Here is a 20,518-nt window from a genome sequence, read left to right as displayed (position 1 = left end):
GACAAATAAATAAATAAAATCTTTAAAAAAAAAAAAAAGGCACAAGTACAATTACCATCCTCTGTGACTCCCTAACACTTTCTATCAAAAAGGGAAACTTACACACAAAATGATCAGGAACCATTCTAGTCTGCCTCTAATCTTCAGAAATTAGGTGCTTAGGAGCCAGGACCCTCAGGAAAAGAAGGAAGGAAGGAAGGAAGGTATGAAGGAAGGAAGGAAGGAAGAGGGAGAGAGAGGAAAGAGGGAGAGAGAGAAAGAAAGATGGAGAGAGAAAGAAACAGGTGATCTGGGATCCCACTGACAATATATTCATACTTTCAACATGTAGTAAGTGCCAACTGCATGCACAGCACTGTTTTAAGTACTGACAGTTCCATAGGAAACAAAGGTAACCACATCCCTGTCTCCACAGAGGTACGCTTTAGGAAATGGAATTCCAGCAAGGACACAGAAGAATCAGAGCCAGTGGAGGCTCTGCCCCAAAAAACAGTCATACTCTGAAGCTTTCTTCTCCAGATTCCTCCAGCAGACCCTGAGACAGCAGTGTAGAGCAGGGAATAAGAGTAAAACCAAGGTCAGGAAGACAGAAGGGATCTTGTGTAAAGTCCACACTTGTCATGAGGAAGATTTTACTCTGAGACTCCTGAGCCTGACCAAAGACCATGACTGAGCATGCTGCCTGGTACCCAGAACCTCCTCCTCCAGATGAAAGGAGAGCCATCTCCTGAGCTATTAATGATTAAAGCCGAATCCTTTCCAAGACCTTTAAAGTCTCCAGACCTGTGTTCTGTGACTTTGATCATTACTGAGGTGGAATGTGTTAAACATGTCTCAATAAATCAGTAAAGCTAATCCACAAAACAACTAAAATTAAACTTATACTTACCTAAAATTAAATAAACAAATAGACATATTTGTTAAAAGATGATTTTTCCATAAACTTATGGCCATTGGTACAGATGTTTAGGAAACAAGGCAACCACAAAATAAAAACTAGGCTATTAGAAAGGGGGGGGGGAGTTCCAAATACTAAATCCTTCTCTGACACATGATTAATTCTGGTAAAATTACTTTATATTCACAAAAATGGATGGCAACTCTTATGCATATACATCAGACAAAGTTTATTCATTCACCTATGCTCAAATCACAAATTCAACTACATTCAAATCTCACTAGGTGACCTTGAAAAAGCCACTAAGCCACTAAACCGTCACTCTCCCATCTCTAAAACAAGGACAGTGTATGAACTAAATCAAATAATATAGAAGATGTTCCTCTGAGGTGCTGCCCTCTTTATCACTGAAGAATTATTACTTGATCCTTTGAAAATTGGCAATGTACATATGCAGTAGAAGACGATGCTCTATTTCCCAAAACATCAGTTTAAAACCACCTATTTCTAGAACATGCTGCTATCAAGTGGATTACTAAACAAATGTCCCTTTTCATTTCCTTTATATGAATTACATGCTTTGGAGACTATCTACAGGACATGCCTAAACATCTACCACCAAAGTAATCTGAAACTGACAAACCCCAGTGACAAATTGCTAAGTCTAGCGGTGTCTTGCCATGTGGTACAGTATTCCATTCCACAAACACACTAGTTTATCGTGCTTGCTCAAAAGCTCTTACAAGTGCCGATGCAGAATGCCCAATGGAGACAAGAAGGCCTCCACTCCACTGCCAGCCTCAAGCTGCCTCTCCAGCATACCACTAAGCCTCCTTGCTGGACTTCACACCTACTGGGAGGGGATATTTTCAAAACTGGCATCCGCAGACCCTAGAAGACATAGGGCTTTAATTTGGAGAACTGCAAGTTTTCTATATAAATGTTTTCACTTGGTCATTCCACCTCATTAGAAAGTAAAGGGACTGGGATGCCTGGGTGGCTCAGTTGGTTGGGCAGCTGCCTTCGGCCGGGGTCATGATCCCGGGGTCCTGGGATCGAGTCCCACATCAGGCTCCTTGCTCGGCGGGGAGCCTGCTTCTCCCTCTGCCTCTACCTGCCTCTTTGTCTGCCTGTGCTCGCTTGCTCGCTCTCTCTCCCTCTGTCTCTGGCAAATAAATAAATAAAATCTTTAAAAAAAAAAAAAAAAAGAAAGTAAAGGGACTGTTTTAAGGCTGTTCTGGACACTCCAGATGACCACCTGTAACCAGACACTGGTGCCCAAGAATGCAACTGTGCTAAGTGGTGCTATCCTGTGCTTCTTTCACCACCAGGGTTAATAGGAAAAGAAAAAGACATACCTAGCCCATCATCTAGTCTCCCAAGAATTAGAAGAGGAAGGCTGGGCTGGGGGGTGGGGGTGGGGGTAGGGGGATAACTATCCTCCCCAGGGGCTCCAAGGAATAGGTGGGCTCAGCTCAAAAAAGCTTCAGGGCCACACTGACAGTGAAGCAGTGTCTTAGCCTCAGACGGATAACCTCTTCTGTCATACTAAATCAGTTGTGCCAATCTGGATTCTATTGGTCTTAGAGTTTAGTGGAAATTTTAACATTAATACGTTTTGAATTGAAGTTGCTAAAGAAGTATAAGAAGTTCGTGTCAGTTCCTATTCAAATGACATAGTCACAGTCATTTAAATCGGTATGAGTGTCTAAGGATCTGAGATATTTTATTGTTTCTCTTAAAGAGAATGATACATTCCTTTACTCTGTGACAGGTATCTCCCCATCTCTACCCCACACCATGGAGACACCTTGCAAGGGAAATTCTTTGACTCGCATACCTCTAACCCAGTAGAGACAACCACTGAGACCACTGTATTTTTTTTTTAAGTGGATGTGCATAGGAAACACGGTCAAAAATCCATCACACCTTGTTATTACATGGATTCATATAAACCAGGGCCCAGTTGTGTCTCTGGAAACATAATAACCAAATCTACTAGGAAACACATGTTTTATAAGCATCTCCACCAGAATGATGGTCAGGTTCTAAAGCACTAGTCTGAGGGCTGCAAGAACCAGGCATGAGTCACACTCTGCCATCTACAAGGCCTGGGTCTTTAAATAAGGAAGAAGAGGACACTGTCCGTAGGCAACCACATTCTAGGTAGGGCTATCAACACACGGTGCCCAGATACAGCAAGGCTCTGCATCCAAGCGGGTCGTGACAGGCCAGAGAGCTGGCTCAGCAAACAATGACCATATGCCAACTGCACAGAACATGTACTGCTGGGCCTTTAAAAAGCAGAAAGATTATAAAGACAGAGAATCTGATGCCTAGAAATTTAATCTAGTGGAAAAGACCAACAGGAATTAAAATTCTAGACAGAAAAAAAGTAAGTGGTATAAAAGGGATACAAACCCGAAATCTGCATGTCATCTTTTTGTATCACTTTTATAGATTCTATGCTCTGCTTTCCTGTATCATTATGATTTTAATGATTGTGCTACCTTCTTTTAATGAAAAGGTAAAATAGCTTTCACTAAATGGCAAGCTTCTTGAAGGAGATTAATTGTTTTCATGGCACTCTTTTTTAAAGAGATATTTATTATAGTTAATTACTCTTGATGCTTTAATGTATCTTGATACCAGGAGCACCTGGGTGGCTCAGTTGGTTAAGTGTCTGCCTTCAGCTCAGGTCAAGATCCCAGGGTCCTGGGGTTGAGTCCCGCATCAGGCTCCCTGCTCAGTAGGGAGCCTGCTTCTCCCTCTGCCTGCTGCTACCCCTGCTTGTATGCTCTCTCTCTCTGACAAATAAATAAAATCTTTTTTTAAAAAATAAACACAATATCTTGGTAACATTCAGATAAGTTAGATGAAGACACTAAAAGTAACTATCCAAGCCTTACTTCCAGTCTCCTTGATAAGAACAAAAGTGACAAAGGTAAACTAATACTCTAATATTCTGGCCAAGTATGTGTGTGTGTGTGTGTGTGTGTGTGTGTGTGCGCGCGCGCACACAGTCTAATACCCCCTCTATGACTCAGGCAGGATACTCTAATCTTCACATTTGAAAGCTCATGAGCCTGAACTTGTCTGCCCTACCTTTTCTGAGACTCCTATTCATCCCTCAAGATCCAGCTTAAATATTACCACCCAATTTCCTCGAGCAGTTATTTAAACACAGTTTTGGACCCCAAGATATTTGTGTGCTTCTGTAGTGTAGTACACTTCACATTGCACTGAATTATTTATAAAAATATTTCTTCTACCAAATTTTGAGATCTTTGTTGCACTGTTAAGCACTCAGCACAGTGCTAGGTACATAGTGGGTATAAATGTCTGTGAATAAATGAGCAAATGAAGGAATTGATGCATGAGTGAATTAACACATGAATGTGAGAACTGAACCCCACCCAGAGCCAGAATTTTTCAGGTTGTCCTTCAACTGTATCATGATACGCGTTAGCAATAATGTTTTTCCTATTGCCGCATTCTAATAGGGTACCAGAATTCCATGCATTTTTCTGAAGAAATATGACCCCATTCACTTCTGGCCTTTTAGATACATTCCTAACATAAACTTGTAAACAAAAAATTATGTACATGAAAAGAGAAAATCTATCCCAGAATACATTTTAAATTAATATTTGCTATATTTTGCTTTACCTTTTGAGGGGAAATCTGCTATTTCCCCAGATCTCCTATTTACCTTCTTTCAGAATAAGATAAGTTTTTCTCAAGGTTTCCCCAACATTTAGAAACTTCTCCACTTTAGTTTACTGAGCTTTACGCAACTTCATATAGATAAAAATTCTTTAAGCTACAATTTTTAGTGTACAGTTGACCCTCGAACAGCGCAGGGGTTAGGGGCACTGACCCCTTGCACACTCAAAAATCTGTATAGAACTTTTGACTGCCCCCAACGTGAGCTATTAATAGCCTACTGTTACCAAGAAACCTTCCCAACAACATAAATGATTAACACATATTTTGTATGCTATATGGGTTACATACTATAGTCTTAACAATAAAGCTAGCTAGAGAAAAAACAATGTTAAGAAAATCACAAGGAAGAGAAAATACACTTACAGTACTGTACTGTATTTATTGGGAAAAAAAATTTAAAAAAACCCTGCCTGGAAGCCCACACAATTCAAATACATGTTGTTCGAGGGTCAACTGTAATTAATAACAGAATCATCACGTTTCTTTTCTTTCCTCCTCCCAGTCTCATCACATTGAAAATATAATGTTTTGGTTATTCCTCATGTCCACTGCCACACCAAATACGATAACCACAAACCAGATGGAAAATGTGATTTTTAGCCATAGGGGAGCACAGATCTCACCTTCATTCCCCTTTCCTGCCTTAGGTACATGCAAAAGGAAAACCATCTGGCTGCCCAGAAAGCTTTCTTCCCAGCTCTGTACACAAGAATCAAACAGATCTTCCTCTGTAAACATTTTGTGTACATAGAGAATATCATGCATGAGGCAGAGAAGACTCAGGAGGAAAGCCTAAAAAATCCAAAGCATGAATTCCTGAGATCCAGAGTAGGAAAAGACACTCCAGACCTTGAAGTCAAGCTACTCATCTCAGAGATGAGGAGAATCAGGGCCCAGCACCTCATTAGTGGCAGAGACAGAGCAAGAGCTCAAGTCTCCTGACCTGTAGTCATGCATTTGCCCCTACACTATCTCTTTCCAGCCCCAGACCCAGCCCTAGCCCCCTTGGGTGGGACACACCATGAATGGCATAATCACAGTCCAACTCAGCATGGGAATGGAAGAGGCAGATTCTCCCTTCCAGCGGAGTTCTCAGTACCCCTGAAGACACAAGCAGACCCAGTGAGGTCCACATTCATGTGTTTCATGAAGCATCAGAAAAAGTCACAATGCTTAGCTCATTTTAATCCAACAAGTGTTTATTGAGCATCTACGACATGCAGAAGCAGGCAAAGTGGCTGGTGAAAAGTACTGAATGCCAGGCTAAAGTACTCAGGCATTTGCCCTCAGAGGCGAGCACTTGAAGGGCTCTGCACTGAAAAGTGACACTCATATGTGAGTTTGGAAAGGTAATTCTCCCGTTAGTGTGGAGAATGGACAGAAGGGAGAAGCTGGATACAGAGAAGCCATATGCAGAGATAACTCTTCCACAAAGGAAATCACAATTTGCAAAAGCCCTCTTTCCTCCGAGCAGTTTCCAAGCCTGAATATACTCTTTACATGAGAAACTGTGCATTTCTCAAGCACAGGAAGAGATGGAGGACTTTTCTTAGACTCGTCCCTTTGCCTAGCTAGGGTTCCATGATCAGGTCATCAGCGAGCCATGTGGGTTTGCGGCCATGTAGCAGTGGAGGAGGGACACGTCCTTCCAGCCACACACTCTGTGTGTGCTCAAAAAGCCCTACATGAGGCAGTTGGGCTTCCCAGAAAACATGCCAAGATGTTCTCCCAACACTCTGCCACCTGGCCATCACTTCAGGCAGTACCCTCACTGATATTCATTGGGTCTACATTCAGGTTACCTTCTAGAGCCTGCACTCTGTTCTCAGCCTATGCTGCAGATGGGGGCACACAAAGGCAGGAGGGCAGCCAGAGGAGAGAAGAGATGAGCAAGAAGCCATGGGAAGAGTCCAGACAGGGAGATGAGGCTTGGCTAGACAACAAACATAGATGCCACTGTGCTGAACAAAATTTCCACTGCTCTCCTTGTCAACCAATAAACTGCGGGAGGCTGTCATGTTGGCGATTTTATCTGAAAGACTGGTCCTCTCTCTCTGGGGGGAGGGTACTCTGCAGGGACATACAAGGTGGCCCATGGGGTGGGGAATAAAAATGGCCTGTGTTTGCTCATTTGTCACCTTTTAAAATGTTTACCTTAATATGAGTTTTATAAAGTAAAATAATTTCTATGAACTATATTTTATATGTAGAATCTTTAAGTAATTTAATATACAGTGTTGTGATTCATACTCAAAAAAATTGTTTTGGTGGTGGCATGGGATCAAAAGAGTCTGGAGACCATGATGAGAAACCGTGGAACTTTCCACCCACTAAAGGTTGGATTGTACCCTACACACAAAAAGTTTATCAAGTTCAACTGTGACCAACTTAATTTAATCCATAAATTAAATCTCCATATACCTAAAACTGAAAAAAATTGAGGGGGTGACAAAAGGAGAACATCATTTAATGTTTTAAAAGTGTGAAAGCCAGGGCACCTAGGGGGCTCAGTCAGTTAAGCATCTGACTCATGATTTCAGCTCAGGTCATGATCTCAGGATCGTGAGGTTGGGTTCCGTGCTAGGTGTAGAGCGTGCTTAAGAGCTCTCCCTCTGCCTCTACCTCTTCCTCCTCCCTCTTTAATAATAATAATAATAATATAGCTTCTATCTTTGCACTTAAAAGTGCTGACAAAGATAATTTAGGCAGTAAATAACTTTTATAAACCACAAACTGTGTTTAAAATGCTAAACCAAATCTTACACTTAAAAACATATTTTAAAATAATCTATTATCTCAATGAAGCACTTTTTCTAAAAAGACTAACAAATCAACCAATCTAGATTCAAATTTTACCAAGGCAGAAAAACCATTCTCACACCATTAAAAATGGTGTGTTTTATATTCAAATTACATAGGCCATTTTTTGTCATCTGGAGTGTCTGAGTAAAAATTTTATACTATTCCAACTCTTGCATGTGTGTGTGTGTACACACATATATATATTTACTAACATGTGGATAGCAAAGGAGTAGATCTAGAAAATGTTTCTCCTAACTATATATGAAAATGCCCTTTATTTCTGTCTCTAAGTCTGTGTTTTCTTTTAATTTTCATTTTTTTATAGATTCTATCAAAGTTCTCCTATGTAGAGAGAACATGGATTAAATTCTCATTTGGCTACCAATTATTAGCAAGGATAAACTAAAGTTTGATTTCACTAGGAGTCTTTTGTTGAAAACTCAAGTTAGTCTATAGTAACTAATAATCTATGATTCACAGGCATACATTTAGCAAAAATGTATCAAGTTCCTATTGTCGAACATGCACTGTGTTTTAGAAACTCAGCACTAGTAGAGATAACAAAGATGTAAAGTCAGTTCCCTTCTCTCAAAGCAGAAAAAGGAACTCTGTCTCATTCACTGCTGTCCCTGAGCACATGGAAAAGCACCTGGCACCTGCGAGGCTATAATAAACACTTCTTCACTGCCTCCTTCAAGTTGCTTACAACCCAATAGAGATGGGAAGTGAGACACGCAAAGGAAAAAGAAAGAGAGAAAGAAAGACACAATACTTGCAAATAATTATAATATTTTTATATTCTTATTCACATACAAGAATATCTGACAATAATTTCCATCTCCCTCTTCTCTCTACATAATGAAAGTCTTATGTAGCTCAGAGAAAGGGTTTATACTCACTGCACGGTGGTCTATTTCTAGTTTTAATTACACTGCTTTACAAAGCTTAGAAGATAATTTCAATTCATTTCAAAAATAACTTCCATTCAATACAAGAAGATGGAATTTTTCACACTTGGGAGTTTTTTATTTACTTGATAATGAAAATTGTTTGGCACATAAATAAAGCATTTTCTCAGAAACTCTGATCTAGTGAAGATCCAGGGCTGATATTTATAAAAAAAAACAAAATGGTTTTTCTCAAAAAGCAAAAATTTACACTCTCTCCAAACAGACTCAGTTTCATTTCTAGATACTTATAATCTAGAAAAAATGCAGTTCAAATCAAACGTGAGGCTAAAGATTGGCAAAGACGCTCCCGGTACTTACTGATCCATATAGCTCCCCCTTCTCATTCATCCCGAGGTAGAGTCCACTGTCCACGCCTCGAATGCTGACCAGGCCCACTGCTATACTGATAAATTCCAGAATGCCTGTGAGACAAATGGCAGAGGGCAAAAGACAGGTCAGAGCACAGAGCAATTCCTTAGTCTCAGCATCCCTAGGACTTTTTGAGAGGACACTGAGCCCAGTTCCCAACTTGGATAATCTCACACTCATTAAAGAAGTTTCTCCTCTTAAAACTACTTCCTAAAAGAACTGATTTTGCAGCTAAACTCTATAATAATGATACAAAAGTACTTACCAACACAACATATAACAAAACATTTTAAAAATGAAAAAGCTAGGATTTACAGATACCCTAAGAAGCAATATGACAGATAAATCAAAATGCATTTCTAATTAACCTAATAAGAGTACAACTTAAGAAAAAAAACAAGTATTTGTGTATGGGCATATATTGGAAAATATTCTAATGAGAGAATGGTCTTCTGTCCCTTAAAACAAGATTGCCAGGTGTTAACCAAAGACCTGATTGGTTTATATGGAAAAATAAACCAAGATAAAGTTATCATATAACTTTATTAAGCTCCATCTGGAAAATGAAAATAGCCTACACACATCCCAAATATTTCCGCTTGAACAAAGTATTGATTTTTGCTATACTTATCTAAGCCTCAAAGAGCTAGTTAACAATTAAGATAACATAATATTCGGGGGGGGGGAATACCGATACCAAAAGTGCTCTTGATTTAAAATAGGCATGGAAGACTATATCTTAATGATCTTCTTTGATCTCAATGATCTTCTTTTTCCCCCTCTTCTTTCCCCTTGCTTACCCCACTAAGAATAATAGCACCTAAGCTGGGTATAAATCCGGAATTTTATGGTCATATAACAGCAGTTTAAATTTCCCTAACCATAGTGTCATTTTAAGATGATTGCTCCACTGTATATTTGGGACAATGCTAGCATTACTTGTGCTTAGCCATTTGCTCAAGTTTGTTGTAAAGTGCTACACTTTATGTAGACCTTGAGTTAACATGTACCAAATACTAACTTCTTGTTTTAAAAATACTTTCAAATATTGAAAAATTCACTTATATTTAAGAGTTTAGAAAGAAAAAAAAACCTAAGGATAACAGTATGCTATAGGCAGTCTCATGTGACTAATAAAAAAGCACTTACATGGATTTTTAAACGATTAATTTTGCAACTTTCACAAAATACTCTGTGGCAATCGAAAGAAGACATGCACTACATAAATCTGATGAAGCAAAGGGTTTCAAGGTGACGTAAAAAAAAGGGATATTCTTAATTCTTTGGTAAGCACAAAATGTAACAAATATCTTATGTTTACATTTTATAGAATATCACATATATTCACATGTGAAACTATTTTCATAAAACGGGAAATAGCGCATGGAAAAAAAAATAAAGAGAAATTACAAACTGCATTTTGGATCTGATAATCTGTGAGTCTATATTGGAAGATGCATCTAAAAGCAGCTAGTTTGGGCACCTGGGTGGCTCAGTTGGTTCAGCATCTGCCTTTGGCTTGGGTCATGATCCCAGGGTCCTGGGATCCAGCCCCAGGTTAGGGTCCCAGCTCAGCGGGGAGTCTGCTTCTCCCTCTCCCTCTGCCTCTCTCTTCTGTTCATGCTCTCTTGCACATGCACACTATCCCTCTCTGACTAAATAAATAAAATCTTTTTAAAAAATAAAAATTTATTTTTATTTTTTTAAATTTTTTTAAATTTATTTATTTTCAGAAAAACAGTATTCATTACTTTTTCACCACACCCAGTGCTCCATGCAATTCGTGCCCTCTGTAATATCTACCACCTGGTACCCCAACTTCTCACCCCCCCGCCACTTCAAACCCCTCAGATTGTTTTTCAGAGTCCATAGTCTCTCTTGATTCACCTCCCCTTCCAATTTACCCCAGCTCCCTTCTCCTTTCTAACACCCCTTTTCCTCCATGATATTTGTTATGCTCCACAAATAAGTGAAACCATATGATAATTGACTCTCTCTGCTTGACTTATTTCACTCAGCATAATCTCTTCCAGTCTCGTCCATGTTGCTACAAAAGTTGGGTATTCGTCCTTTCTGATGGAGGCATAATACTCCATAGTGTGTATGGACCACCAAAATTTAAAAAATAAAAATAAAAGCAGCTAGTTTATTACTAGCCTTCCCTACCTCACAAAGCAAATGGAAAGATAGATAAGAAGATATCTCAATAAGATTCATTTCACATGAGATGCCCTCCCTTACTGATGCAATTATTTCATTTCACTGTACTATTTCCAATTCTTATGATTAAAAAATAACTTACATTGTGGCATTTTATTACCATTAGGAGCCATATGCATATGAACCTCTTCTTAGCTACCTGAAAACACACCACAATATAGGTCATAGTGATCCTGAAATCAGTGTAAGGAATTCATCAATGTCCAATTTTCCTTATAAAATGAATGACAGGACATATTTTGCCCCCATCGAGGTCTGACCACTTTAATATCCCATGTCAAGGGGGAAGAGTTTAATCACAGAACTAAAAGACACTTGCATCTCTGGATGGTCTTTGATGACCTCTTGGTTTTCCCTAACCAGAAGGCAGCTTGAAGAACTAATCATGAATATTCATCATCATCGCCCATCAGGCCCCAAAACAACAGGGGCCTGTGATCCTACAAAACCATCTGACTAGCTTGTCTTCAGAACAGCAAGAAGACTATCAATAAACCACAACAATGACAATCCTAATAGCTTGAACACTTGAGCATTTAGTCTGTGCCAAAGGAGAGGCCTTCTTTCACTCAATCCTCAGAACATTTCTGGGCATTACAATATGTCCATCTCCAGCTCACAAACGGGGACATTGAGGTTTTAAAATGTTAAACAACTTGTCCCCAAGCAATGAGCGGGGACATTGAGGTTTTAAAATGTTAAACAACTTGTCCCCAGGCAATGAGACACCAAAGCCTGGATCCTTACTGATTATGTACTTTTATCACTGTTTTTACTTTTTCACTGTGTCTGTGATTTCTGTACCATGTTTATATGTTCATTCCTTTACTAGTGACTAGATGTTACCCAGATCAGATTCACAGACCCAGTGAGCAGGACTAGAGATAGCAGAGAAAATGAAGAGCAGGTACGTTCCAGGGACTGTGCTCTCTCATCATACCGAGTTTGGGAAGGTGGGCATCTGTTATGTATGTGGACTTTTTACACAATTAGTTTATGTGCACAGAGTTAACACCTAAGTACTGAAATTATTATTATATATTTCAAAAATGAAAGTATTAAATACCTGTCTTGTTTCTTTTTCTGGCAACAACAAGATAGCTGTTAATTCATATGCACTGACTTATTTGAACAACAAACTATTATTGAGTGACCATTATAAGCCAAGAAACATGCCATTTGTTAAATATACAAAGATGAATAAGATATAGCTAAAGCCCTATATCCTCAAAGCACTTACCATCTAGTGGAAGGAAAGACAAATAGATAAATAAAACAATGTGATAAAGGCAGTGAGAGGAGATGCTTAGGGTACGGTCACATAGGCTTAGAAAGAGGAGTCAGAGGGGGCCTCCTGAAAGTGAAGTTTCTGAGGGGCTCTCCCTATGAAAAGGAACTACCTATGTTGTGACCCCAGGTGGAAAAGATTTCATCATCTCACACCACCATCCATATCTCTGTAGCTCCTTGGAAAACAGAGACCTCAAAAGAACAGCCCAGCCTTTTTGAGGTCACCTCAGTGATCCAAGGGCAAGCAGAACACTTGAATGTGTGAGTCACAGCATTCCCCCACACACAGGGAGAATACCAATGTTGTAAGGTCAGAAAGACCTGGAAAGCCTGGCAACAAGATCCCCAACGCCCATGTTGGAATCTTTAACATTCCTGGCACCATCTTGCCCACAAGAAACTCCATAACTTCCACCAAGTCAACCAACCTCTCTCTGGGCCTGAGCCAAGCAAGTGCTTCGAACCATACTTACTTGAGTACAGCCCACTCCCCAGGTTATATGTTTGCATGAATGTGCAGTACAGAGGCCTGGTGGAGCCATAGCAACCCAGGAGGAGGCATCTGTGTAGAAACATTTCAATGTTTAATGAGCAACAGGAGAGGAAGGCTAAGAAGGGAAGAGCAAGGAAAAGAAGAAAGAAGACTGGAAGAGAGGGAGGGAGAGAATGGTGGAATTGTGCCTAATGTTAAAACTGTGACCCTCACATGCGTGCCATGGTGGGCTGTCTCTCCTCTCCAGCAGACACAACCACGACCTCCTCAGTTCAAAAGGGCCATAGTCATGTGTAGCGACGAAGTGACAGAGGAAGCACAGGGTCAGTGGCTAGTGGCATTTGCTTCTTCTCTTTCATAGCAACCAACAGTTCCTTTGAGGATGTGTTCACTGGGCTCGAGGGGGTCTGATGGGGTCTGAGGTCATCTCTGGTCCACAAGTGGCCAGGACAGTTCCTGGGACCCCTTTAGGAAAATGACCACACCAGACTTCATCCTTGCTCCAGACTTGCTAGGTATTAGTGATCAGCCCAGAGCTCTGTTCAAATGGACCATTAACCCAAAGCTGGCCAGCTCCCAAGAGCCCCTCTGCACTGAGCCTCACCTCCAAGTGAGCCTCCATAATAAGGCCAGCCATGGCAAATGGAAGGACAGGCAGAAGCTGCTCCACTCTGGCCCATGCTAAACAACCCTCTAGCCTAAAAGCCCCCAACACTTAACAGAGCTGCATTCTTTAGAGGACAAGAATGTATGCAAGCTGTGGAGAGAGGCATGACACGAAGCTTTCCAAAATAGATTAACCCCCCCCCCCTACAGAGCTCCCCGCTCACCCAGAGAATCCCACACCAGGGCTGCCAAATCAATCATCTCAAAGCTAGGGACAGAGTAGGTCTGAGTTTGTGGCAACTTGAGCAGATCTCAGAGTTTCCTTAGGAGATGACTGACTAAAGAGGAGTTTACAACTCCAATTTTTCAAGAATCTGAACCCATCCAGAAAATAACACCTTACATAGGAAGTCTTTCCCTTAGTGAGATATTGAAGAGGAAGCCCCAGGTCATACTTATCTAGGGTCCTGATGAATCTGGCCTTTCAGAGCTGCCACCACTCCAGGCCAAAAGGCATAGCAACAGAGAAGCAAGCCATCTTTCCACAAAGTCAAGTGGTCATTCCACTCAGGTTTCCTTGTGCCAAGTAAAATAGCGGATCAGGACCAGTGCTCACTTTTTTATTATTCTGCATTACCATTTCCTCGATTGATTTTCTGCTCACTTGTTTCTAACAAGTTTCTCTTTAAAGAGAAAAAAATTATATATATATATATATATATATATATATGAAATGAAACCTCTCACTCCCCCAGACTATTACCCAGAAATACAATTCCTCGATGCTCAACCTTATCGCCACACCACCACCCCCAAAGGAAAAAACAAAGGGCTCTCTCAAGGTCCCACCTAAGTTGTCACTGCCGCAGCTCCTGCTGGGACAACAGTAATATTTCCCCCGCCCCCATGTCCTCTGCACTGCCGCTGCTGTGTCACCGCCAAGCTTGCCAGCAGCTGCAGTCACCTGCGGCTGCATGGGGGTGGCAAGAATCATTTTCCAGCACGTTTCCTTCTGCCGGGTCACTGCACGTAGAAATGCACCTTCTATTTTAATCAAGGTGTAAACCTACCCCCATTCCCTACCTACAGCTACTCTTTTCTAGAGAATCGTAAGAGAAAAAGGTGAAACAAAGTCCCCTGAAGGGAGCCGGGATGAAGAGAGGGAGGCTGCAGATAAGGGAGGGAGGAGGGCAGAAGGAGAGGCCGCAGGGAGCTAGCTGGAGCGCCAGGTGTGGCGAGCTGCCGCAGCCCCTCGGCCCCCACCCGGAGCCCGCTGGCTCCCCGGCCCTCCCCTCGCACTCCCCGCCGGGTCCTAGCGCCGACGAGTCCAGCCCTCCTTCCGGGCGGGGCTGAGAAAGCAGGGGTAGGAGGCTCCCAGCACTCGCACCTCGCTGCAGAGGTTGCTAATATTGGGACCTGCCGCAGCGGTAGCAGCGGGAGACCGCGGCACTGCTGTCACCCCGGGGGCCGCTTCTCTCTGCAACCGGATGAAAGACTTAAATAACCCTCCTGCCTCACCCTCCTTCCCCACCCCCACTGCGCACAGCCACCCACTCAGCTCCATCCAAACGAGGGTGAGTGGCACAGCGGAGCGCCAGGCGCGCCCTTCCCCCCGCAGCCAGCTCCCGGCCGACCCTCGAGCTCGCCTGTTCGCTGACCCTTCCCCCCAACCCGGGCCAGGGCTCTCCTCCCCTCCCATCCTCAATGCCCCTACCAACCCAGCCAACAGCGCCTAGAGAGTCTAAGGAGTAGACATGTCACTTCCTTGGCGACACCTTTCTCCAACCTCCAGGATTGGGGGTGGGGTAGGGGGTGACGACGTCTAGTTTTTGTTTTATGATCCCTATTCAGCTGCTGACCAGCAGTCCTTGTTCGTTGACCCCAGAACTCGCCTCTTGGGTTCTCTCCACCCTCGTGGTTCCCATAATACCACCCTTGAATCCTCACTCTCCCCTGTGGCACTTACTGGATTTCTAATGACTGCATTCAGCAAACATCTTACCCTAAAGGTGACTGCATTAAAAAAAAAAAAAAAAAAAAAAAAAGCCTGTGGGGGGCGGGGGACGTGTAGGAACCCCAACTGGAACATCCCATAATCTCTCCACGCCGGGGCCCAGTCGGGCTGCGCCGGGGTTCGGAGGCGCTCTCTCCAAGGCAGGGCTCGACTAAATGCACACAATGAAGCTGCCCCGGCCTTGTAGCGGTTTACCCCGCTACGCTCCCTCCTCCACACCCCCTGGCCCAGAGGCCAGGGCCCAAGCTCGGGCGCTGAAACGCAGGCCCACCGGCCGCGAGCTCTTCTCCCCCAACGCCGTTAACAATAGCTCACCGCCCCCTCCGCCCGCCTCCGCGGCCCTTTGTCCCCCCCACCCCTTCCCCTGTGGCTCCGGCCTTGTCGGCGGGGGCCCCCGACCCACCTCCCGGGCACAGCGGAGCCATCGACTCTCCGAGACCTGGCTGTGTGCTTCAGAAGAGGGAGATGGGTCCGAGATAGCATTGGGGAGGTCAGGGGTACGACCTCCAGCCTGTCCTCCGTCCCCGCCACCAACTCTCCCGCCGCTGAGCGCGCCTCCGGCGGTTCCCACACCACAAACAACCGCGCTGGCCGGGGCGGCGGCTGTCAGTCCCGCCGGACCCACGCTCACACACAAAGAGGAAGCGAAGGGACTAAACTTGGGCAAAAAATAATCTCATTCCCTAAACATGGCCAGAAGTATGTCAGCCCCAGCCCGTCGCCCCGGACCAAGGAGTCCCTGCAGCACCGAAGGGCGCACTCCAGCCGGTTAGAAAGGGAGACGGAAACGGAGCGTGTTTAGGACCGCGCGGAGCTGGCCCGGCGGCCGCCCAGTGCGCCGGGGGGCCCGGGCTGCCGACTCCGCACCTGCCGGCTGGGAGCGCGGGAGGATTGGGGCTCCCGCCGCCTGGCGCACCTAGGCCGCCAGCCCACGCCACTAGCCATCCACGCCTGAGCGGTGCAGACGTCCAGCGGGTGCCCGCTGCGGCCCGGTGCACACTCGGCTGTCCCACCCACGGCCGCCCACTGCCTGTTGTTCGGGTACTGAACGTTAGGCACAGTAGCAGCCCTTAAAGCAGCCAGATAGAACAGCACTTCTAGTAAAGTTTAGTCCTCGCTTTGCAACAACCAGAGCTGAGTTTATTTCGGGGAGGTGGGAGGTGCCGTTATATTTCAACTCAATAATTGCAAAGCAAATTAACAGCTTTGCCTTTTCCTGTTTTTTTTTTTTTTTTTTTTTTTTTTTTTTTTTTAGCAGAGAGGAGACTGCCAGAAATTTACACTAGTAGGTTCAGCGTGGGGCTTGGACTCTTGGTAAGCAAAGTAAGAAAATCCTGGGCCTCATGTATCTGGGACCATCCCCATTCCAGGCCTGAATCTTCCTCACCTTCTGGCATCATATACAGCCCCACGAGCCTAAACAGATAGTTTAGGCTGTGTTCAACATCTGGCATTAAAGCATGAGGAAGAAAAATCACCACAGGACTTTGTTTTTTACGACCTAGTTTAAGTGTTGTCAGGTGGGTTCACTGAGAAGTTAACTCCTTCCAACAGTCTGGTTGTCCAACTGGCGCTTTCCTTTTGGTAAGTAAGGAAAACCCCCGAAAGTCCCTCGATCGGTATTGTGCTCGCTGACACTGTGCTGCTGGGCTCAGGATGGCCCCCGCAGGCACGTGTGTGCAGGCACTAAAGTGAGCAGAGTCACCAGCACTCGGGTCTGCAGCCCTCAATGCTGAGTCACAAGTACCCTCCTTGGGAAATGAAATCCTCGGGATGCCCTTTAAAATTAGCTCACAGCTTTTGCACGCGCGCGCACACTCACACCAGAGAGCCACCCAGGAAACCCACACAGGGCTGCACAATATAGAAATATGGAGCATCGGTAATAACTTGATAGCTGCAAGGACAAACGCCCCTGGTGAGCGTTCTGCCCTTTCCTAAGTCATTTTCCCCTAGCGCCTCTGCCTCTGCTGCTCTAGGAGTCTAAAATACTACTTTAGTCCTCCCAACAGAACAATCAGTCAGCCACCTTCGCCTACGGGGTTTTCAGACCCTCGCGGTGGGAATAAACAATACGCTTAATTTACAATTCAGGCTGTATACTTATTAGAAGAAAAAGAGTAGGAGCAAAAACTTCATTGGGGCGCAAGATGATAACCACTGCCTTCAGCAAAATGCATTTTCAAGTTCTCAGTAGTTAATGATTAAAGCTTTAAACTAGTGGAATCAGTCCATTCAAAAGAAACTTCCTAAACCCGATCTTCCCGAGTATCTGATGCAAAAGAACTAGAGACTTTTGTTATATTTATAAATCATGCCCTCTTTTCAAAAAAGTCGCGGGGTGGGGGGGCTTTCAATGTAGACTTGCATCAGTGCCGGGGCAGATCTGCAATTACCGAGGCTTTTTCTTTTTTCTTTCTTTTTTTTTTTATCTTTTCTTTTTCTTTCCTTTTTTTTTCTTTTTTCCTTTCTTTCTTTTTTCTTTTCTTCTTTTTTTCTTTTCTTTTCTTTTTTTTTTTTAAGCTGGCAAGACAGAGACAGAGGGACAGGTTCCCTTCCCGCATCCCCCACCCGGCCACCACCTTCTTGGTAGTTATAACCCGAACATGTCATCGCAAGGACACTAAAGGGTTAATGGTATACCTACCAAATCGGCTGTGGTCTTTCCTGGTTCCCTGGATAGTACCATTGGGGAAGATTTCTAAGTGAAATCCAGTCCTGCAGTATAGCTGCCTCCGCCTGAGAATCCCCTTTAAATGATCCAAGTCCGTGACTGCGGGTCCCCTGGGAAGCCCCCCTGCTTCGGACTGACCCAGGTGGTCACTTAACAAAACCGGACTGTCCACCGGCAACACCGGCACATTCCCAAACGGTACCGCGTCCTGCACACCGAAATAGTTCCCAACTTCACCTAAGGGAGCCATCAGAGGACTCGGCTTTTGGAGCACAGGAATAAACAATAATGACGGTATCAACCCAGAAGATATTAGGCGAGGTATATCCAACTCCCCTCCCTTACTGCAGTTGCAGAGAGAGAAAAAAAAAGGGTTCTTTTCTTCAATCCATTAAATGCATAAATAAAAGTAATCTGCTGTTTCACTGGCACAGGTTCAAGGTCAAACCACTGATAGTCTAAGAAACCACCACTTTATACTCACACACTGACATATTGATAAACATATCTATGTATCTCTATAGATAGATCCCCAGCTCTTAGCAGGCAGGAAGGTCTTCATCCCATCCGACCGTAATAAGGAAAAAAAATCCGTAGTTTCTCCATTTGGTTTGAGATCAGAATGACCATAGCAACTTAAACGCCTAGGCGTTATTATAGGGATTTTAAGATGCACGGGCTACGTCAGAATTTACGGATCCCGACTCCAGGAAGGCATGCGCTGTTTTTACTCTAACCGACTCTGCAGACATCAGCACGAATCCTTCAAGGGGAAAAAAAAAAATCTCACGTTGGCGGCGGCGACAAAATCTCCCCTTCTGGTCCCCCCTCCAAAAATAATAATTATTTTTTAAAAAACAAAAAGAAGAAAAAACTTTAGGCGTCCAAAGCTAGTATCCAGAATTCTCCAGAGGCTCGGCAGATGTCCATTGGCTTAGAACGAGTGGCGAGCGGCGAGCGAGGAGAGCCAGGACCGGGAGCTCGCGTGCCGCCCTGGCTGCCGCGAACAGGTGTTGCCGCGCCGGCTCGCGGAGCGTTGTAGCCGGGCGGAGCGCTCCTCCTGCGCAGCCCCCGCCGGCGCGCAGAGTGGCGCAGGCAGCGGCATTGGGTTGGGTTTAAGGTAGCGCCGCGGCCGCCCGGGCTCCCCGCGGTCCTAGCGCCCGCCTACACCAACCGCGCCGCTCTGCCGCAGGCCCGGCGCAGCGTGCCAGAGCACTAGACTTCTGGGGGACAGCCGCGATACACTTGCTTTACAAAGAAAGATGCATGGAGATAGGCAGGAGGCAGAAGCCCTGAGTGTCCCGCGGAACTGAATCTGGTAACCTAAAATCTTGCTCGATACATTGATGGAGGTTCAGACTACAATTGGGAAACTACTTTTCACAAGGACTCTGTAATTTGAAGTGCATTATAAAATAAAACTTAGTTGAAAGAGTTGGAGGGAAGTGGGCTTGATTCAGTGAGCTTGAATGGATATGGCAGTTTCTCTTTCATTCTTCTGCCAGACACACACAGAAGCGCAAACTCTACTGCAGGTAAGCCGGATGGATGTGAACCAGCGTGTGTGTGTGTGTGTGTGTGTGTGTGTCTGCATCTCTCTCTCTCTTTCTCTACAACTCTCTCTCTCTCTCTCACACACACACACACACACACACACACACTCGCGCACGCACGCACGCAAACCCAGAGGCAGATGTGGCCACCGTTTTGTTCCGGGCTTCCTGATGGCATCCGTTGGGGCTATGCTTAGGTCCAGCCCCGCCGCCTGGGTCCCGGCCGCCGCGGTGCTTCGGCAGGGGGGGCGCCAGAGAACCGCCACTATCCCCGAGTTCGACTGGCGCGCTTATCTTTGGAGAGTCGGGGTGGAGAAGAGTGCGCCAGTGGGCTCTCTCTTTCCCCCAACCACGCTAATTAGGGAGAGCTGTGCCACTCCTCGCTGTTTCGGCCTGTTTCGCTGTTGGGAAAGCGAAAGAGGAGTTCCAGTGTCTCCCCCACCGTGGTCTGAAGCCCGCGGCAGAGCGGGAGAGTGGGCGCGGGGCGTGCGGGGGGGGCGCCCTGGGGCCCGCAGCCGCTCCTTCCTGCTCCGCCTCGCGGGGCCGCAAGTGGAAGCCTGCGCTCCAAAGACCAGGCTCGGCTTTCTCCTCGCGGCCGGCTGCCTTCGCGCCCAGCCACAGGCCGGGACAAAGAAATCCGCCACCCCGGGCCTCCAGGCGCCCCACCGGGCCAGGCCGGCGCGAGAGCCTGGGAGGCTGTGCGCTCTGTGTCCCGGACAGCCCGCAGGCGCTAGGATCCCCTGAGCGGCGCCCTTATCGCCCCGGGTCCCCAACACCCAGGCGCTCACACATTAGCCCCGCAGCCCGCCCGCGGGCCCCTCTCTTCCTGGCTCCTCTTTGTTCACATTGTCTTAGAAATGGCCCGACTCTCGGGTCAAAATGGTGAAAGTTGCCGAGACTTGAGCACATCTCCAGACTGC

At 45.0% G+C, this 20,518-nt stretch overlaps 1 protein-coding gene across 1 annotated transcript in view; it reads right to left on the bottom strand.

The window, feature by feature from the left end:
• The window catches only part of FGF9 (fibroblast growth factor 9), a 32,332-nt gene extending 13,331 nt beyond the window's left edge, over window positions 1-19,001 (bottom strand). The window contains exons 1-2 of the mRNA XM_044249411.1: window positions 18,019-19,001; window positions 8,698-8,801 (exon numbers count right to left, since the gene is read on the bottom strand). Of these exons, the coding sequence (XP_044105346.1) occupies window positions 8,698-8,801; window positions 18,019-18,295 (381 nt within the window). The 5' untranslated portion in view covers window positions 18,296-19,001. The remainder of the gene's footprint in view (window positions 1-8,697; window positions 8,802-18,018) is intronic.
• Window positions 19,002-20,518: the final 1,517 nt, after the last annotated feature.

The sequence above is a fragment of the Neovison vison genome, chromosome 5 (assembly GCF_020171115.1).
Source record: "Neovison vison isolate M4711 chromosome 5, ASM_NN_V1, whole genome shotgun sequence".
NCBI lineage: Eukaryota > Metazoa > Chordata > Mammalia > Carnivora > Mustelidae > Neogale > Neogale vison.
Note: the sequence above shows the minus strand (reverse complement) of the source record. Positions and strands in the feature narration are given on the sequence as shown.